Raw genomic sequence first — 22,267 nt, 5'->3', positions numbered from 1 at the left:
TTCCATTATAAATTTTCCAGACTCACTCACTACGAGACTAACTTTGGCTGGTCTACACCTTTTAAATACTTACAACATTGAAACATAGAAAGTAGGAGAAGGAGTAGAACATTTGGCCCTTTGAGTCAGCTCCACCATTCAATCTGCTTTTGGCTCATGCACTATCTCAGTGCTATATTCCCTCTACCTCCCCTTGATGCCTTTAAAATACAAAACAAAGTGTCTTTCTTGAATATCCTTAGCAATTTGGCCTCCACAGCCTTCTGGGGTTGAGAGGTTCACTCCCCTTTGAGTGACAAGATGCCAATTTTGATGGCATTAGGCAAGACCTTTTAAAGGTTGATTGGGGGGCAGATGTTTTCAGGTAAAGGGATAGCTGGAAAATGAGAAGCCTTCAAAAATGAGATAACAAGAATGTATGTTCCTGTTAGAGTGAAGGGCAATGCTGGTAAGTGTAGGGAATGTTGGATGATGAGAGAAATTTCTGATGAAGAGCTTGTGCTCGAAACATTGACTCTCCTGCTCCTTGGAGTTTGCAAAGAATTACAAGGGGCCAATATGGTACTGCCTTCTTACTTGCTTGGAGAAAGTGAGGACTGCAAATGCAGGAGATCAGAGCTGAAAAATGTGTTGCTGGAAAAGCTCCTTGGATGCTGCCTGACCTGGTGCGCTTTTCCAGCAACACATTTTTCAGTTCTTACTTGCTTGCTGCACCTGCCTATCTCCTTTCATTGACTGTTCTATCAGGACACCAAGATCCCTTTGTACATCCATACTTCCCAATATATTACCATTTAAATAATTCCTTTCTGTTTTTCACACTGATATCTATAACTTCACACTTAGCCATATTGTACTGCATCCACCATGTGCCTGCCCATTCACTCAAAATCATCTTAAAGTCTCCTCACAGCCCATAATCCTGTGTAGTTTTGTATCATCAGCAAACTTGGAAATATTGCATTTGGTTCTGTTAATTAGATTATTTACATACATTGTGAATAGTGGGGGCTCAAACATTGATCCTTGTGGTACTCAACTAGCCATTATTCCCACTCTCGACCATCAAATAAATCTTGATCGATGCCATATATTACATCCGTCCCATACTACAATATATATTGTAGAAACTCTTACTAACTATGCTTTTACACTCTAATGAGCTTTTTCCTCAGACTTAAATTTTCCACTCCACTTCTTACTAAAGCTTTGCATGTTCTTAATATCTGTACAAACTTTTGACCTGCCAGTAACCATCATAAAATTGTAGTGTTACTTTCAATTTAATACTCTCCTTAACTTCTATATTTAATCTTGAGGTATATATTTCTCTCAAAGAGACTTTCTTTCTCATTGGGATAAATCTTTGCTAAGAATTTTTAAATATCTCCTTTAAAGGGTGGTACCCCATCTTTCCTATTTCCCTTTTTCTTTGCTTCTAAAATCGCTTTAACCAACTCTGCCTTAATATCCTTATACCAACTTTGTATTTCAGTAGAAATGCTAATTAGCTTTCTTTGATCCCAATTACCTTTCAAAATATAAGTAAAAGAACCATTTATAGCACAATTATTTACAACCTGGTGTTTATAACACCTTTCTCAGATTTTCAAATCTGAGTTGCTGCCATTGTGTATAAGTCTAGATATCTCACACATTCTTCTCAATGCAACAATCTAAGCCCTCCTTTGATCTCTAACAACCTAGCCACTCAGACTTACTTAAATAAAGTAAGGTCAGAAGTCAGGCAACACCAGGTTATCATCCAACAGCTTTATTTGAAATCACAAGCTTTTATCTCATTGCTCCTATGTCAGACTTCATCCCAGTCCAAAACCAGCACTTTCCACATCATATATAAAACAAAGATCTGTGGAAATCTGAAACAAAAACTGAAATTACTGGAAAAACTCAACGGGTTAATGCCCCCTCTTCAGAACTGATAGTGGCTAGGAAAAGGCCAGCATAATGTCAGGACTAGGGATGTTCATTCACTACTGCACAATATTCATCACCGTTCACAACTCCTCAGATACTGAAGCAGTCCATGTCCAAATGCAACAAGGGCTGACAAGTGGCAAGTAACATTTGTGCCACACAAATGCTAGGTAGTTAAGGTCTCCTGTCAGAGACAGTCAAACTACTTCCTTTTGACATTCAATTGTATTACCATTACTGGATTCCTCATTATCAACATCCTGGGGGTTACTATTGACCAGAAATTCAACTGGACTTGACACATAAACACAGTGACTATAGGAGCAGGTCAGGGGCTAGGTATACTGCAGCGAGTAACTCATCTTCTGACTTCCCAATGACTGTCCACCATCTACAAGGCACAAGTCAGGAATGTGATGAAATACACCCCTCTTGCCTGGATGGATGCAGCACCAGCAACACTCAAGAAGCTTGACACCATCCAGGACAAAGCAGGCCATTTGACTAACACCACATCCTCAAGTATCCATTCCCTCGTACCAACATCTGAGTAGGAGCAGTGTGCATTATTTACAAGAAGCACTGCAGAACTTCACCAAAGATCCTTAGACTACACCTTCCAAACCTACTTCCATCTAGAAGGACAAGGGCAGCAGGTACATGGAAACACCAGCACCTGCAAATTGATGTCCAAGCCACTCACCATCCTGACTTAGAAATATAACACTGTCCCTTCTGAATTGCTGAGTAAAAATCCAAAACGTGCCTCCATGAGGACATTGTGGGCCTACCTAAAGCACATGGATGCAACAGTTCAAAAAGGCAGCTCACCACCAACTTCTCAAGGGTAGCAAGAGACAGCAATAAATGCTGACTCAACAGTTACACCCCCATCCCATGAGTGAATAAAACATGACAATGTCGAATGGGATGAAGACTGGGTCACATGATTCTATTTATTTTACCTAAATGTCAAACTATATTTATAAACTTCAAAATTGTAACACCATGCACACAGAAAGTAATTGGTTTCTATTTCATGCAATTTTGTATAAAAGTAGCAAGTTCTCACCTGCTGCTGTGCCAAGAGATAAAAGGCAAAGATTTAGGGCATATGAAGTATTCCACTTTACTTCAATGACGCATCAGTTTTTTCCACAAAAATATATTTTATTCATAACATTTTCAAAAGTACGTTACATGACAATTTAAAGTTGACATTACATGCAGTGCCAATAAGTTTCAAGCAGATCAAAGAGCACTTTTCACTGAAGTAATGGCCCGACAGCCATAGTTGATATTTTGTACAGTTCATAGGTAGTGCAATGAAAGGCATGTTTGAGAATGATGCTGCAGGACAAACGTAGCTGAAGAAAAAGTTGATATTTAAAATCTATCGAGGAGAAAGTGAGGACTGCAGATGCTGGAGATCAGAGCTGAAAATGTGTTGCTGGAAAAGCGCAGCAGGTCAGGCAGCATCCAAGGAGCAAGAGAATTGACATTTCGGGCATGAGCCTGAAGAAGGGCTCATGCCCGAAACATCGATTCTATTGCTCCTTTGATGCTGCCTGACCTGCTGCGCTTTTCCAGCAACACATTTTGAGATTTAAAATTTACCTTTTGATTTGTAATCAGAGACAACGTGAACACAGTCCCCTGCTAATTTAGATTAGATTAGATGCCCTACAGTGTGGAAACAGGCCCTTCGGCCCAACCAGTCCACACCGACCCTCCGAAGAGTTTCCCACGCAGACCCATTTCCCTCTGACTCATGCACCTAGCACTATGGGCAATTTAACACGGCCAATTCACCCAACTTGCACATCTTTGGAGTGTGGAAGAAAACCGGAGCACCAGGAGAAAACCCACGCAGACACAGGGAGAATGTGTAAACTCCACACAGACAGTCGCCCAAGGCTGGAATCAAACCAGGGACCATGGTGCTGTGAGGCAGCAGTGTAAACCAATGAGCCACCGTGCCACCAGCTGAGTATCCCATACTTTGAATACATTATGGATGTCAACATACCTGAAGTATCTGTGATTATTGTAATGGCTTGTTACAACTGAGAGGACAGTTAAGAGTCAACCACATTGCTGTGAATCCAAAATCACATATAGTCCAGACAAGATAAGAGCAGCACATTCCCTTACCTAATAAATTTTCTAGAACAATTAGGAAATGTAACAAACATAATTATTGAATGCAACATTTTTTCCCAGATTCATTAAAATTCCCCCAGTGTCATGGCAGAATGTGAATACACATCTCCACAGCACTAGTTCAGCCCCATGGCTTATTGTTATTTCCCAACATTAAGGTCCCAGGAATTACCCTGACCGGACTGTGAACCAGACCAACTATACAAATACAAGAACGATATAAGGGATGGGATTTCTGCAATGTGTAGCATGACTTCTGACTCCCTAAAACATGTTCACTAGCCACAAAGCCACAATGATCTACAAAATGCATAGTGGCAACTTGCACAAGCTCCTTCAACTGTACCTTTCACACCTCTGACCTTTATACCACCTAGAATGTGGCAAATGGAATTCAATGTAGCTAAGTGCGAAGTCGTTCACTTTGGTAGGAATAACAAGATGATGGATTACTGGGCTAATGGTAGGCTACTTGGTAGTGTGGATGAGCAGAGGGATCTTGGTGTCTATGTACACAGATCTCTGAAAGTTGCCACCCAGGTAAATAGTGCTGTGAGGAAGGCATATGGTGTACTGGGCTTTATTGGCAGAGGAATTGAGTTCCGGAGTCCTGAGGTCATGTTGCAGTTGTATAAGACTCTGGTGAGGCCTCATCTGGAGTATTGTGTGCAGTTTTGGTCGCCATACTATAGGAAGGATGTGGAAGCTTTAGAACGAGTGCAGAGGAGGTTTACCAGGATGTTGCCTGGAATGGTAGGAAGATCGTATGAGGAAAGGCTGAGGCACTTGGGGCTGTTCTCATTGGAGAAGAGAAGGTTTAGGGGAGATCTGATAGAAGTGTATAAGATGATTAGGGGTTTAGATAGGGTAGATACTAAGAACCTTTTACCGCTAATGGAGTCAGGTGTTACTAGGGGACATAGCTTTAAATTAAGGGGTGGTAGGTATAGGACAGATGTTAGGGGTAGATTCTTCACACAGCGGGTTGTGAGTTCATGGAATGCCCTGCCCGTATCAGTGGTGAACTCTCCTTCTTTATGTTCATTTAAGCGGGCATTGGATAGGCATTTGGAAGTTATTGGGCTAGTATAGGTTAGGCAGGACTCGGTCGGCGCAACATCGAGGGCCGAAGGGCCTGTACTGCGCTGTATCCTATGTTCTATGTTCTATGTTCTAGAACAGCATGATGCTATGACTGCAAGTTTCCTTCCATGTCCAACGCCACCTTGACTTACATCAATGCATGTTTCAGTGATTGTAACGAGGCCAGCCAGGTGAACCGCATACAATGTGAGCTCCCTGATTAGGGCTATCAGTCTGGTCCAATCAGGAAGCCCTGACTGATAGATAAAAACAAGAATGTCAGACATCCTCTTCACTCTGAGAGCAGGCTCTGAGGGAACTAGATCAGAGTCAAGGACTTTTTTTATGTCAAAAATATACTTTATTCATAAGTAAAATCTCTGTGCATATACATCGTCACAAATGCAGTACAGTTGCAAATGAAGTAGACAAGCAAAATGCTGATAGTGTCAAGGACTCTCCATGTTTAAGTAAAGGGCTGTGGTAAACTTTGGACTTAGTTATATGTGAACTATGCTGGTCCTTCATGGACTCAACATTCTTAGCGATTGTGGATGCCCACTCAAAGTGGTTGGGTACACATTGAGTTCATTCAACGAACATGAGGATGACATTAGAAAAACTTTTGCAATACACGCACTCCCTGAAGTGTTGGTCATCATTCACCAGGAGGGAATTTGAATATTTCCTACAGTCAAATGTCATTTAACATATAAAGACAGCTCCATACTATCCCTCATCCAATGGTCTGGCTGAAAACACAGTCCAAACTTTGAAAGCTGGCTTAAAGGAACAGTCTACAGCTTCACTAGAAACCAAACTATACCAATTCCTACTGATTATTGGACCATCCCTCGTGCAACTGCAGGGATAACTCCAGCAGAGTTGCTAATGGGGAGAAGACTCTGCACCAGGTTAAATCTGATCTTCCTGGATATGGAGGGAGGGTGAAATGGCATCAAGAATGCCAATGCCAGACACAAGACTCTGCTAAGCGAGAGAGACAGTTTCCTTCAGGGGACAGAGTTTGGTGTAGGAACCATGGGAATGGCTCTGCATGTAAGAGGAATGGTAGACACGAGGTCATGTCCAGTGAGACATAAAGTTCGGGTAGGTGCAATGGTCCTGAACAAGTGTATGGACCATATGAAAGCTACAAACTCGCAAGTGGGAGCAAAACATGCCCGTCTACTCAGGGCCTTTCTGAATGTTCTGGAACCCATGGTTTCTCTCTCTCCATAAAGGGTTGAAGATACCTTGGAATCTGAGATGGACACTGCGGATGGTATAGCATCAATGCCTTTGCCACCTGAAGAAGAGCATAAATTTCCTCTCAGATGGTCTGGGCAAAAGAGGTGAGCTACTGTGTGTTACACACCAACCATATCAGAGGCAGAGACAGAGGAACCTGAGCCAGTGCTAAAACATCTCAGGAGGACCTACAGAAAGAAAGAACAGCCTTGGTCCTCGGACTCAGATGGAGAGGGATGTAGTGACTGTACCGAGGTCAGCCAGGTGGAATGCATAGAATATGAGTTCCCTGACTGGGGCTGTTAACCTGGTCAATCAGGGAGTCTTGGCTGACAGATAAGAACAGAAATATTGGACATCCTGTTCACCCTGAGAGTTGGCTCTGAGGGAGCTGGGCCAATGTCAAGGACTCTCTCCATGTAAATAAAAGGTGACTTGGTGACGAGATACCAGCCTCTGGAGTTATTTCAAATATATCACTGGTTCCTTCACTCTCACTGGATCAAAATCATGAAAACTCTCTCTCTGCACATTTTGGGTGCAGTTAAACATTGAGACGGCAGTATTTCAGCAAGGCAGATCACCACTTTCTTCTGAAGAGCAATGAGGTCTCAGACAAAAGATTACCAGAAATGCTTATGAGCTGGAACACTGTTCAACTGCATATGAAGTACAGCGTTGAATTTTCCAACACCTTATTCTACAATGTCAAAATCTGATGCATTCTGAAGGACAGTGCAAGATATGTTGGCTACAAGTTGTTTTGCCAAGGTTGAAGGGGTTTGGTTTGATGATTGAAGATTTACTCATTTTCTTCACAGAAAAATCATAGGGAATTCTCAAATTCACTAATATACATTTGATCCTTGGACCCATCCTGCTCCCAGAATTTGTTCTCCCCTCAATGTCAGAGCCTTTCCCATCTCAATCAGCCCTTTTCATGCACATATAACTTTAACAAGATAACTTTTGATAAGATTTTAGTTACGAAAGCTAATTTATTTTTCCTTCTTGGAATCTGAATAAAATGTGGATAAAATAGACATGGATCAGATGCTTCCTCTTGTGGGGATTCTAGGTTGAGAGGTCATAGTCTTAGGATAAGGGGTAGCAAATCTAAAACAGAGTTGAGGAGAAACTACTTCTCCCAAAGGGTTGTGAACCTGAGTAATTTGCTACCCCAAAGTACGGTGAATGCTGGGACAGTGAGTAAATTTAAAGAGGAGTTAGACAGATTTATAATTGGTAATGGGTTCAAGGGATGTGGAGAGAAGGCAGGAAAATGGGGCTATGGGGCACATCAGCCATGATCAAATGGCAGAGCAGACTCAATGGGCCGAATGGCCTAATTCTATTCTGATAACTTATGAACTTCTGAAGTCCTGTGCTGTGACTTGAGCACAGAGATATATGTTCAGCATATACTTCAACCTGAGATGTGCCACAAACCAGAAGACACTGTATTGCCAATTGACATAGATTAAAAGATAGGCAATCAAATATGCATTACCTGAAAAGAAAACTGTAGCGAGGCTGTGTACAGAAGCCAAGTCATCCAATCTGTACACAACAAAAACTCAGAGAATCAGATGTGCCATAAAAGGTAGAAGTAAGAATTTATAAACTTGAAGCTTGCTGATGATATCTTTCCACTGCAGAAGAAGCCCTTCAAAATATTGTCCATCAAGTAAAATCTGGAAACCTAGGCTACAAGTTGAGTATAGCGTCCCTTTGAAACAAGTAGATATGTTTGTCTCATTAGTACAAACAGTAACAGAGTTGGCAAATGTGACATCAAATCTGGAAAGACAGAGATAGCCAGAAGTAATTTTTGAAGGGGAAGTGTTAACAGCAAGAGAACTCAAGCTTGTAACAAGGAAAGAATTCAAATGATGTTACATCCTATTTGATTTCCTGTCTGCCTCAGAAACCTGGACAATCAATAAAGATCTGTGGAAGAAAATAAGAGCCTCTGAAATATGGATGATACATGTTATTCTAAAAGTCCCAAGTACAAACCATGAAACAAATGAAGAGGTAATTGAAATGGCAAGAAACAAAAAGAACTCTGAAGCATAACTTCAAGAAAATAAAATGTCAGTCTTTCAGCCAATTGATCAGAGCTGATAAATTCAGAGATCCCTACTAGAGCGCAAAATGAAGAGAAGCAGAAAGAAGGATCAACATGGGCCTAATTGGATGATGGATGGCAAACAACATCTATAGATGAACATAGGGGATGCATGAAGATGGTGTGAGATAGATAACTCTAGTGTACTATGATGGAAGATCTCCTGGCAGGCATAGCTCCCAGCACAGAGGGAGAGGGAGTGAGAGAGAGAGAGTCTGAGTGGGAGAGAGAAAGAAATGGAATGGAATCGGGTAAAAGAAGATTTTGTTGTTGTGAGCTGGGATGCTTCTGGGCCTCAAGTATGACAGAAGCAGTATATTTCAAGGGGAATTGGATAAAAACTGGAATATTTGCAGGGTTGTGAGTAAAGAGCAGAGGAGTCATCATCACTCATCAGCTGAATAACCATCATCTTTGTATGATTGTTTGATATTTTAAGTGACTGTTTTTGGTTGCCTTCCTCATTAGGTGCTTTGTTGTGTGGATAAACAAGGAATTCTCTCCTGGCCCAGCTCTTGCCCAGACAAAGTCTTTTTCTTCACTGATGCATGGCGTCGAGCCAAGTCACAGGATAAAAACCTCACAGCCTCTATCAGTGTGAAGACTGCTCCCTCCACCCATTGCACAGTGCAGCGAGGAAATGAACACGTAAGGCACTCTGTTGTTGATTGTTTCCATTCAAGTGTAGTTTCAGATATGTATGTTGCCAATGACATCAAAGAGTCTAGCATTTAAGACCACCCATTGTGTAGAGCAAAACATAATCTCACTAAACTGTCTGCTTTTTCATTATGATCCCAAGGGAACTAAATCTTTACGTGCAACAATAATTATTCAACCAGTCTCTGATGAAAAAAAAAGTGATCCTGCACTAAACTGAAACTCATTTCATCCAACTTAAAGGTAGCATCAGCAATTTACCAGAGCAGTGAAATATTCCATTCAGTTCAAGATATACTTGAAAAATTGTTACTACAAACACAATCAGGGAAAATTATTTTGAAAACATTTTAAGGTATACATTGCTATATGTTTTATTCATCACAACATGTAATGATTCATACATAGAAATATTTTCTGGCATGTAAATATTTTTGAGTGTGAAACCGGCACAAAACCATTTCAAAATGGGATAATCAACTTTCCTAGAAGATGTTTAACATTGGTTGGCTTGTGAAAAAGATACATCAATGAGCCTAATGCTCCTTCAGGAATGTGTCAATGCTGAGCCCTTCCTGCTATGGATTCTCTGAGCCATCTACGGCCAGCCACTGAAGATATGTGTTCAATCACTGTACAGCGGAAGATCAGTTTCAGGCCCATTTCCCATCAAACTTTATTTGGTTTAACCTAAAATTTAAGGTACTTTAAAAATCTTTAAATTTACTTAGTAGTGAGCAATCTACTGCAAAAGAAAGAATTTGCATTTTTATAGCAATCTGCACTCAGAAATCTCCAAAATGAAATAAGTGAACAGATAATCTCCTTTTCGTGATGATGTTTGAGGGATGAAAGTTGGCTAGGAATCTTTGCGTCTGTTTCAGACTGGGTAGATGGGGAAAAACACAATATGCAGCTGGGGTAAAGCACTAAGGGCTTGGCAGTGTGTGGCTGTACAATCTGTGGGCCCAGATATTTGAGAAGTGACAATTGCAGTCAGATTGTCACTCTGTTTTCTGTCAGTACAGAGCTCCGCCAGCAATTCTGATTCTGACTCTTTCAGAAATGTGCTTGAAATCAAACAGTTCCTTTGTACTGCAGGTTGGTCAGGAAGAATCAAACCACATCCCCTTTTTATAGCAGTGAACTGTGTTCTTTGATTCAAATGTTCTGCAGCATATCCATACCACTTTGCTATAAAAGTATAAGTATTAAAGGTCAGTGTGAGATTAAAGCAGTAACTGCTTAATGGCTTAAGTTGCCAGGTAAGTAGGGTGCCAGGTGGGCATGGTGCCAGTTAAGTAGGGCACCAGTATGTGGAGTATCAGGTAAGGGATGGAATGCTTATGGTAGGTGAGTATGAGGCAGGGACATGGGTCCAATGGTGGAGAATGGTGATTTCTGAGTTGGTGAGGGAGATGGTGTCAGGTACAGGGAGAGGGATAAATTCTGATAGCATGCAAGATGGGTTTCAGCTCTCTGGGGAAGAGGGGTATGTCGGTTCCCTAGGGGAAATGACTGGGAGTGAGGGTCCACAAATCAAGATTCTGCAGAATGTACAGAGCAGGTATTTTAGAATGAAAACAATGGAGGGTTTATTCCTGCCTTCAAATCCCAGAGGAAATAGTTTGTGACAGAAATTCAGATAAACATGAACCCAAAAATAAACAAATGTGAAAGGGAAGGAGATAAGTTTCAAAATTCCTTGAACTCAAAGATATCAAACTTAGTTCATGTGAATTAGAGAGTCCATGAAGTCAATGTTTATTTGATGTCCTTTCCGATGGCACAAAAATCCTCTTTCATACAAACTCAGATGCAGTCAAATTGCTGGTGAACATGCAATGGTTGACTTTGCAGGTGAAATATGGGTTTGTTTCTGGATATCAGCCTTGTGAGGCACATTGAGATCAGAGGCAGGCACGGAGCTGCTAATAATGAGTTCTCATCTCACACTGCAAGCCAACACTGATAAACAAAAAAATATGGTTAAACGTAATTCAAACAAACCAACAGTTTCTTCATGTGACTGGGATTTCGGTGGACATACTAAGCTAATGAGGTGGATGAACTATCTGAAACCATTTTGTTTTACAGTAGATAGCTGTTAAGGTGTTTGCAACAAATCAATCAATAATGGGGTTTGACGGTTCCTTTTGTTCAGAATCACAGAGATAGGTATCCTATCTACTCGTCCTTTCATTGGCTTGGCTGGAGCGCAAAGTTTTGTCACATTGTGTACACTTTTATCCACATAAATGCTTGCCCATTTTGTATTCAATAGCAGCCATTTTAAAATCCAGCAAGAATCCATTTTATTTAAATTTTTAAAAATATGGTTTTTAAAAAGACAGTTTATGATCTCCCTCTTCCTGGAATCTGGGCATTACAGGTCAGGTTCATCAATGGAATGGATTTTAAGAAATATCTGAGAGAGAGGCAGAAACATCTATGGAATAATGTTACAGGAGAGAGGACTTAGGACAATGGAGTCAAAGAAGAAAGGGATGCACTATAGGCCAGAGCCTGGGGTGTGCAGAGACATAGTGGAATTGAGGTTTCTATATTCTCAATTCTCTTTAAGATTTTGTACTAATGTGCTAATCACCACCAAAATCAGAAGAGGACCTCTTGTATGAGGCTGGGTTATTATCAGGGCCAGTGCCTGAAACACAGGAAATTTGATGAAACTGTGTTTTTTTCTCTCTTTCTCAGCCTGAGTTGCTGTCCAATACAGTAATGGCGGATCACCAGACCAATTTTGCTGTAGAAATGCTCAGCCTCTCTCAGGATCAGCAGGATGCAACTCACATCTGGTTCGATGATTCCAACTGGCAGGAGCACAGTCCCTCACTAAGGCCACTTGGTCTTAGCATCTTGCTTGGTCTTTGTGATCCCACTTCAGCAGCCAGAGTATTCCAGATGACTGATCACCTTTCCCACATAGCTTTGATGAAGAGCCGATGGAACTGTTTGCCTGTTCAAATATCTGGGGGGCTATGTGAACTACCGAGGATCATTGGTAAAATTGAAATATCATACAGTATGTTTTATTGTTGACAATATTATTCATAGTGGTTTATTTTGTGATTGAGCCATTTTCTCCTTTGACTTTCACAACGATGCAAAAAAAGTCACGAAATAAAAACAAAAGGAACTGTGGATGCTGAAAATCAGAAACAAAAACAGAAACTGCTGGAAAAGCTCAGCATATCTGGCAGCATCTATGGAGAAAAATCAAAGTTAACATTTTGGGTTCAGTGACCCTTCCTCTGAACTAACTATAAAATCACTAAGTTTGGTTTGGCTCAGCGTATTAAAGATACAGTCAGACTAAATCAGCATGAGTTTGTTTACTATTCCAGAGAGACAGTGACAGAGATGGAGAAATCTGTTGAACATGTATTGTTAGATTCACTAAAATGTATTTCCTACCTAAGTTTGCTTTTCTTTCCCTTCAATTATTTCACAAACAAGTCTAAATATATATTTCTGACATTAGAGATATGTTGCACAGGTGACATATTTTCAAATACGCATTTTTTATTTGAGATCAACCTACTGAGTCAAAGCGAGAGTATGATTAAATTACCATTTTGTTTGTAGCAAGGATATCTAAGCCATGATTCAAATAGAGAGGTTTTTTGGGTGCATTATTCTTTCCAGGTTGAAAATCAAAATGCACCTGTTATTAACCAAAACACAACTTAGGGGTTTTATTTTTCCAAATGAATTTAAGATGAAATGCAAAATTAATTGTGGCAGGTTTTTGAAGTAAGCTATTAGCCGCTTTTTTAAAATATTTCAGGGGGAATGAGAAATAGGTAGATTATATAGAAACACATCATTTTACAGCACAGAAAAGGCTCCACAAAAGCTTTCTTCCAGCTATTTTATTCAATCTTTCTAGCACATCCTACATTTTCTTTTTTTTTCAGGTTCTTTTTAAATGCTTGCATGGTGTTTCAGTTTAACTACTCCTTGTAAGCTAACAGTTTCCACAGTGTAACAACTCTCTGATTAGAAAACGTTCTCCTTTATTCCTTGTTGGATTTATTAGTGATGACTTTTTCAACGGCTGCAAGTTCTGGTTTCTCCAGTTAAGTGCAAGTAACTTCACTATTATCTAACATAACAACTCCTTTCCTTATCTTAAATGCTTCTATCAAGTCATTCTTTATGTTTTGTTTTTCTAAGGTAAAAATCCCCAGCCTGTTTAGTCTTTCTTGCTAGGTATAACCACAAGTTTATAGCATCAAAGTCAAGATTGGTGTGGTGCTGGAAAGGCACAGCAAGTCAGGCAGCATCTGAGGAGCAAGAAAATCCTGCTTTATAGCAACTTGGTTTATATCATCAGCCTCATAATTCATTTTTTCACTTTGCCAACCAAGACTTCATTAATCAAGGCTCTGGACAAGTTGAATATAATTGTTCTGCTTTTCAATTCCATTCCTTTAGAAATGAATCCTTTTTTAAAAATGGTTTTATTACCAGGCATCACTACTTTTAATGATTCATGTGTCTGGAATCCCAGAACTCTCTGCTCCTCTGCCCCTTTTTGAATTTTTCTAAAGAGTATGTGACCACTTTAAACTTCATACTGAAAGATATCAACTTGCAGTTAAATTGAAATTAACTTCAACTTTGTCAGCACCTATTTGTTAGAGTCTTCCTGCGTCTTGCTGCAATCTTCCTCTGTACACCAATTCAGTTGTTTATTTTCTTTTGCTATCTGTCTGAAGGCAGATCCTTTACAATTATTTGCTGAAGTACAATAAACTGCTATTAATCATTCTGTGGAGTAGAATTAGGGGGCCTATGCTGAGTCTGCATCAGCTGGATTGTTGGTATTAGTCTGATCCAAACATGCCAACTGAATGAACCAAACCCCTACCCCAACTTTGTACTGTCACCAAATTTTGAAGTTATGCTTCCAATTCCACAATTCAAATCATTTCTATAAATGGTGAGCATCAGTGATCCCGGCACTTATCCTTTTGAAACACCATTTTCCACTTTTTGGAACTGAATAATTGCCTTTAATCTCTTTACTCTATTTACTGTTTAGTAGCATTTATGAGTATACAAAAAGCCAGAGAATTCCCACTTGCACACTTCTGCACCTCACAAATTGTGCGTGCAATCCTTGTGTGACTTTGTGTTCAATTCCAGTCTGTTCATATCAAAGTCAGGTGTACAATGCAGTTTGTAAGCTATCTTGGATTGCATGAGCTTTGTGCTGTGGAGGTGGGCCTGATTGAAGGTTTGTTTCTCTAACATGGTATCCAAGCTCCCAAAAAGGATAAAGGACCACTGCCTTACTTCTCACCTTCCTCAGTTCACATGCAAGTCCATGGTCCCTCAGACCACCCATAGCATCCAATGCCATCTCTAAAGCTCATGCATCCTCCATAGTAATGCATGCACTATGCACCATGTACAGTCTTCCAATTCCATGCAATATCAGTGGAAAATATTGGCATTCCTTAACATGAAAGATGAACCTCTAAACCATCTAATAAAAGCTTGTATATAATTGATCATGAGAAAAATATACTGTATTCTGATATGCTGAAAAGTGAATTTAAAATACTTGTGAAGCTATTAGTTTTTTGTTAAAAGGGACAAAAGGACAATCTGTTGTTCGAGTGTCTTGAAACTGTTAATCATACTCAGATAAGTGAAACTCATACAGCACAGAAACAATCAGCTCTTGAAACTCAGTCAGGAATTGCTAATGGTCATAGTTGTTCAAACAATAGGTTAGTTTCTGCACCAAATACAGAAAGTGCTGGAAATGCTCAGCAGGTCTGGAAGTGCCGGTGGAGAGAAATCAGAGTTAACGTTTCTGGTCCAGTAACCCTTCCTTTATTTCTGATTTCCAGCATCTGCAGTTCTTTCGGTTTTGATTAGTCTCTGCAGATGGTTGGAACTTATGGAGGGTTTGTTCGTCAGGGTGTAAGTCTTTTCAAGAATTAAAGCCAGGACTTTAAAAAATTAGAAAAAAATAAATTTCAAAAGAAAGGATTACAGAACAAGCTGACAGAACATTTTATAACATTTTTCAAACTTCCTCCATTGGAAAAGCACTACGATGCATGTGAACAAATATACGAGGCAAACTTTAAAGAATGTATCTCTATGGTGAATTACTGTTTTAAAACCACATCTACATGAAAATGCACTATTTAATATTGACAATTGAAGATTATCAAAACATTTTATACCCAGATTTCCAAATGATCCAGAGACCTCAGCAGGTTTTCCATTCCCTTCATGATGTGCTTTTAATTGGTTTATAAAATTCCACAGCAATTAGACGAAAATACTGTGCAGGGAGGAAATTTGATTTTCACCTCATGACTTCAGTGGCTGTGTGCATTTAGATACTCCTGATCCATTGGAAAGTGTAAGAAAAATTGCATTGAGTGGGCATATGGAGGAAGGTTGGATTATCTCCTAAAAATAAACTAACTCTGGACATGTGCATGCCGAAATGAACATCCAGATAAAGATTTGATCCAAACAATTTGAAAATCCATTGATTTATTACATAAGTCTTTGATATGTGTTGTCATGATCACTTTAACATTGAATCCCAGAATATTTACCTTTATTGGCTTTTGTGCTTGTTAATGCATATTCAAACAGGAAACACATCTATATCTCCTGCCACAAAGAGCTCTCAGCTCTCAGCGGTATCACTTTATCAACCACAGAGCAAAACTGTCACTTTAGGGATTTGATGAAGGTGTTTTTGAGATTTGATTTTAATCATTCAGGTAAATACATTTGTTATTCAATTGTTGCCATCCACAATGCTTTTTGGTACAGGCATTCTGTTTTTTTAATACTCACTCATTAGTGCAAATCTAATGAAAAAATGTAATTAAGACTTTTCAGTCAAAAGTCATCTTCAGCAACACTAGTTGCATGGTATAGTTTGCTCTGTGCTTGTAATTATGATTTTCTTGAATACTTTAAACATTGCAGGTATGGCCCAATAATGTTCCTCCTACCACTTCCTGTCATAGATTAACTGAAACCTACTTTATCTCGCAGGCTTCACCTCCTCTGCAAGGAACCTCTTCCATAAGCAAACGTACACTGCTGCGTACACGTCAACCGCAATGACTAACACACAGGAAGCATCACCATGGGAACCATCATTCATCACCAAAAGAAAGCTGCCTCTGAGTCATATGATAAACCTGCTTGTGCACACATCTAACTCAGGCTCGTAAATCCAATTTATTTTGATTTCCTTTCCTTGCTAAAGATTGCTAAATCTCTAATCTGACCTACTAAGACATAGACAGCAAGAATAGTGCAGATACAAGGGACATAGACAATAGGTGAGAAAGACTTGGGCCACAGATCTTTGGTCAGATTTCACAAAGCAAGCCCTATTGCCCTTATAGGTGGCAACTTTGAATGCCACCACCAATTGTGACAAATACACTGCAGTCACTGTTGATTGGTTTGAAGGCATACTGTATAAATAAAAGCAGAAACTGCTGAAAAGAAATTATAGGTCCGACAGCATTTGTGCAGGGAAAAGCAAGATTAACATTTCAGTTTCTGACATTTTTTTCCCCTGTTCTATCTTGAAAAGGAACGGCTATTACTTTCTTGAGCTTCTTAGTAAAATTTCTTTTTCAGTTTGTCCCTCTCAGACTTCACACCTGAGAACATTCCAAATATATATTCCAAAAATCTAGACCAACATAACTCTAAACCAATAAATGCAGTACTGAGTGAGCACTGCACTGTGGGAGGTGACATCTTTCAGATAAGTCATCAAATATGCTTGCTTAAGTGGGTGTAAAATATCTTGTGGTATCTTTCAGAGATACCCTTGTATCCCAGCTAAAATTGTGTGTCCCTATGAGGTGTAAATTGGCTGCTACTTTTCCAATATTACAACAACAAGTAGACATCAAAACATGTTCATTGGTTGTAAAATGCATTGAGACTTCTCAAAATCATGAAATATGCTGAATAATCTTGATCCATCTACATTTTGGATGTAGAATTTATTTTCCATTCTACCATATGTTTGGGTATAAGCTGAAACAGATATTACCCATCATAGAAGCAATTACCCATTATAGAAGCAGGATTTGATAATGTAATTTGGATAGGCAGAAAATAAGAGATGAGTTTTCCCCCACCACCAACCACCAAAATATACTTAATTCATAAATGACTGAAGGTGCCATTAGATAACAGTGCAAGTTTCTGCATCATGATGGGTCCTGCCTGAAATTTCAACTGGGGCATCTGGTCCTGGAGCCCACAGCTGTAAAATGGATTTTAAAAATGGACTTTTTAAAATTTCTTTTTTTTTCTTTCTTATATTATCATGGAAGGGCTGCTATTCTGAACTTTTATTTATTAATTTTTCTCAAGTATTGTGATTTTGTACTTTTGAAAGACTGTAATGCTGGACTTTAAAAAAAAATTCTCTTTTTTCCTTAAGAATTTGCACTCAAGAATCTAGGTACCCATGTCAGTAAGGTGGCGCCCAAATGTGGCGACTTGCAAACCTTTCATTGTACTCATGTGAGTACGTTGACAATAAAGCTAATCGAAATGCTAATTCTAATTCAAGTTCAAGTTTAGCGTAACAGAAAGTGCAAACCAAATCTGTTTATTTCTATACAGTGTGTGACATTTTGAGCCTTGATCACTGCATTTGTAGCTACAGTTTATAGTTTCGTATTCATTTCATGTCAGATATAGGGATTTGAATGGTTTCCATCCCCAAAGTATTTTATAGCAAGAAGGGCCCTGGACAATGACCTTTCTGCATTGGGTATTTGCACAACTTAGGTTTTTTAGAGTAAATGCAGTGCATTCTGGACTGGACCCATAGAGTGGTTTATAACTAATCACCCCGGGAATTTCTAGCCTAGTTGTCTCTGGCTTCAGACAGATTATCAGATTATTCAATATAGAAATCAGTTGAGAAAAATTACTGGCACAATACACTTCCTAATTTATTTTTAGAAATACTATTAATCAAATAAATATACAAGTAGAACCCATAAAATTAGATTAATAGAATGGTTCAGCCTCACAACTAACTGATCTCACCATTTAATTTCCTCAGACACATTACCAGAGGCAAAAGCCAGGAATTTCTGCAGGAATTAGGAAGCCTGCCAAAGTGATCCAAGTAATTGTAAGCAGGGAGTTGCTCCAGGGATTCAACCTGGATGAACATGTACACCCTTCACCTTACCCTACATTGCCAAAAGAGATGGGGGCATATGAAAAATGGACAGAGATATTAGATAATAGACAATAGGTGCAGGAGTAGGTCATTCTGCCCTTCGAGCCTGCACCACCATTCAATATGATCATGGCTGATCATCCTTAATCAGTATCCTGTTCCTGCCTTATCTCCACACCTCTTGATTCCACAATCCTTGAGAGCTCTATCCAACTCTTTCTTAAATGAATCCAGAGACTGGGCCTCCACTGCCCTCTGGGATACTCTGCCTCCAGAGTATCCAATCCTTTAATAATCTTATATGTCTCAATTAGATCCCCTCTCAGTCTTCTAAACTCAAGGGTATACAAGCCCAGTCGCTCCAGTCTTTCAGCATAAGGTAGTCTCGCCATTCCAGGAATTGACCTCGTGAACCTACACTGCACTTCCTCAATAGCCAGAATGTCTTTCCTCAAATTTGGAGACCAGAATTGCACACAACACTTGGTGTGGTCTCACCAGGGCCCTGTACAGCTGCAGAAGAATCTCTTTGCTTCTATACTCAATCCCTCTTGTTATGAAGGCCAGCATGCTATTAGCCTTCTTCATTACCTGCTGTACCTGCATGCTTACCTTCATTGACTGGTGTACAAGAACACCCAGATCTCTCTGTACTGCCCCTTTACCTAAATTGATCCCATTTAGGTAGTAATCTGCCTTCCTGTTCTTGCCACCAAAGTGGATAACCATACATTTATCCACATTAAACTGCATCTGCCATGCATCTGACCACTCACCTAACCTGTCCAGATCACCCTGTAATCTCCTAACATCCTTCTCACATTTCACCCTGCCACCCAGCTTAGTCTCATCAGCAAATTTGCTAATGTTATTACTAATACCATCTTTTATATCATTACTATATATTGTAAAAAGCTGTGGTCCCAGCAATGATCCCTGCGGTACCCCACTGGTCACTGCCTGCCATTCCGAAATTGAGCTGTTTATCACTACTCTTTGTTTCCTGTCAGCCAACCAACTTTCAATCCAAGTTAGTACTTTGCCCCCAATACTATGCATCTTAATTTTGCTCACTAACCTCCTATGTGGGACTTTAAAAAAAGCTTTCTGAAAGTCCAGGTACACTACATCTACTGGATCTCCATCGTCCATCTTCAGAGTTACATACTCAAAAAATTCCAGAAGATTAGTCAAGCATGATCTCCCCTTCATTAATCCATGCTGACTCTCACCTATCCTGTTACTACTATCCAGATGAGTCGTAATTTCATCCTTTAATATAGACTAATTGAGGTCAGACTAACTGGTCTATAATTTCCTGCTTTCTCTCTCCCACCTTTCTTAAAAAAGTGGTACAACATTAGCCATCCTCCAATCCACAGGAACTGATCCCGAATCTATCGAACTCTGGAAAATAATCACCAACGCATCCACGATTTCTCGAGCCACCTCCTTCAGTACCCTGGGATGTAGACCATCAGGCCTCGGGGACTTATCAACCTTCAGACCTAACAGTCTCTCCAACACCAATTCTTGGCAAATATAAATTCCCTTCAGTTCAGGTCCTTCAGCCACTGTTACCTCAGGGAGGTTGCTTATGTCTTCCCCAGTGAACACAGATCTGAAGTACCAATTCAATTCTTCTGCCATTTCTTTGTTCCCCATAATATATTCCTCTGTTTCTGTCTTCAAGGGCCCAATTTTAGTCTTAACCATTTTTTTGCCTTTCACATACCTAAAAAAGCTTTTACTATCCTCCTTTACATTTTTGGCCAGTTTATCTTCGTACCTCATTTTTTTCTCTGCATATTTCCTTCTTAGTAATCCTCTGTTGTTCTTTAAAAGCTTCCCAGTCCTCCGTTTTCCCACTTATCTTTGTTATGTTATACTTTTTCTCTTTCAACTTTATATGTTTCTTAACTTCCCTCATTAGCCACGGCCGCCCATGCCTCCTCCTAGGATGTTTCTTCCTTTTTGGAATGAACTGATTCTGCATCTTCTGCATTATACACAGAAATATCTGCCATTGTTGCTCCACGGTCATCCCTGCTAAGGTATCGCAAAATTGAACTTTGGCCAGCTCCTCCCTCATAGCTCCATAGTTCCCTTTATTCAACAGAAATATTGTCACTTCCGATTATACCCTCTCCCTCTCAAATTGCAGATTGAAGCTTATTGTATTATGGTCACTACTTCCCAATGGCACCTTAACTTGGAGGTCCCTGATCAATTCTGATTCGTTGCACAATAACACATCCAGAATTGCCTTCTCCCTGGTAGGCTCCAGCACCAGCTGTTCTAAGAATCCATCTCTGAGGCACTCCACAAAGTCTCTTTCTTGAGGTCCAATACTATCCTGATTCTCCCAGTCTACCTGCATGTTGAAATCCCCCATAACAACTATAGTAACATCTTTGTGGCAGGCCAATTTCAGCTCCTGATTTAACTTACATCCGTCATCCAGACTAGTGTTTGGGGGCCTGTAGATAACTCCCAAGAGGGTCTTTTTACCCTTAGAATTTCTCAGCTCTATCCATACTGACTCTACATCCCCCTGATTCTAGGTCCCCCTGCGCAAGGGACTGAATATCATCCCTTACCAACATGGCCACCCCACCCCCTCTGCCGTCAGTCTGTCCTTACGATAGCACGTGTAGCCTTGAATATTCATTTCCCAGGCCCTGTCCACTTGAAGCCACGTCTCAGTTAGCCCCACAATATCGTATCTGCCAATTTCCAAAAGAGCCTCAAGTTCATCCATCTTATTTTTAATGCTTCGTGCATTCATGTACAGTATTTTTAATTTGTTACTACCCTCGCCCTTCCCATCTACTCCTATTTCACTCAACTTAACAGCATGATCCCTTTTTGTGTTTTCTGCTTCATTGATACATTTGTCTTTCTCGACTTCCCTTGTTCTAACTTTCCCTCCAATTTCCTTCTTAAACACCCAGTTTGTTCCTGCAACCCCCCCCCCCCCCCCCCCCCCCCCCCCCCCGCTACTTAGTTTAAACATAGCTGTGTTGCAGCAGCAAACCTGCCTGCCAGAATGCTGGTCCCCAAACTATTAAGGCGCTAACCATCTCTCTTGTATAAATTATGCTTACCACAAAACATACCCCAGTGATCCAAGAATTTAAATCCTTGCTTCCTGTACCAGTTCCCTAGCCATACATTCAAGTCCATTATCTCCCTGTTTCTGGCCTCACCAGCCCAAGGAACTGGAAGCAAACCAGAGATAACCACCCTGAATGTCCTGCTTTTCAGCCTTCTTCCTAGTTCTCCGAAGTCCTGCTGTACTATGTTCCTCCTTTTCTTCCCGACATCATTTGTGCCGACATGTACCACCACCTCTGGCTCTTCACCTTCGTCCTTGAGGATTTCCTGCACTATATCTGTGATGTCTTTAACTCTGGCACCAGGAAGGCAACACACCATCCTCAAGTCCCGCCTGCAGCCACAAAAACCCTGGTCAGTTCCTCTCACAATCGAGTCCCCTATTACCACGGCTCTATGCGATGTCCGACTCTTTCGTTCTGTCTCCACACCAACCTTTGATTGACAGACCTGACTGCCTCGTGGACTGGCAGTATCATCTGTCTCTACTGTTTCCAAAAGATTCAACTTGTTCCTGACAGGTACCTACCCTGGGGTCTCTTGCACCTGTCTCCTCTCTGCCTTCCTCATCGTCTGCTCTCTTCTGCTCTTTTCTGATATGGTCCGTGTAATAACCTCGCTGAAGGTCTTGTCCAGAAAGACCTCATTCTCTCAGATGAGCCTAAGGTCCTCGAGTTCTTTCATCA

At 40.3% G+C, this 22,267-nt stretch overlaps 1 protein-coding gene across 1 annotated transcript in view; it reads left to right on the top strand.

The window, feature by feature from the left end:
* Positions 1 to 22,267, top strand: part of LOC132825578 (transmembrane protein 94-like) — a 156,054-nt gene that overhangs the window by 31,518 nt on the left and 102,269 nt on the right. Inside the window, 2 exon segments of the mRNA XM_060840958.1 lie at positions 9,035 to 9,214; positions 11,942 to 12,269. Coding sequence (XP_060696941.1) covers positions 9,035 to 9,214; positions 11,942 to 12,269 — 508 coding nt within the window.

The sequence above is a fragment of the Hemiscyllium ocellatum genome, chromosome 20 (genome assembly GCF_020745735.1).
Source record: "Hemiscyllium ocellatum isolate sHemOce1 chromosome 20, sHemOce1.pat.X.cur, whole genome shotgun sequence".
In the NCBI taxonomy this organism is placed as follows: domain Eukaryota; kingdom Metazoa; phylum Chordata; class Chondrichthyes; order Orectolobiformes; family Hemiscylliidae; genus Hemiscyllium; species Hemiscyllium ocellatum.
The sequence above is the reverse complement of the archived record's forward strand: the minus strand, read 5'-3'. Positions and strand labels throughout refer to the sequence as shown.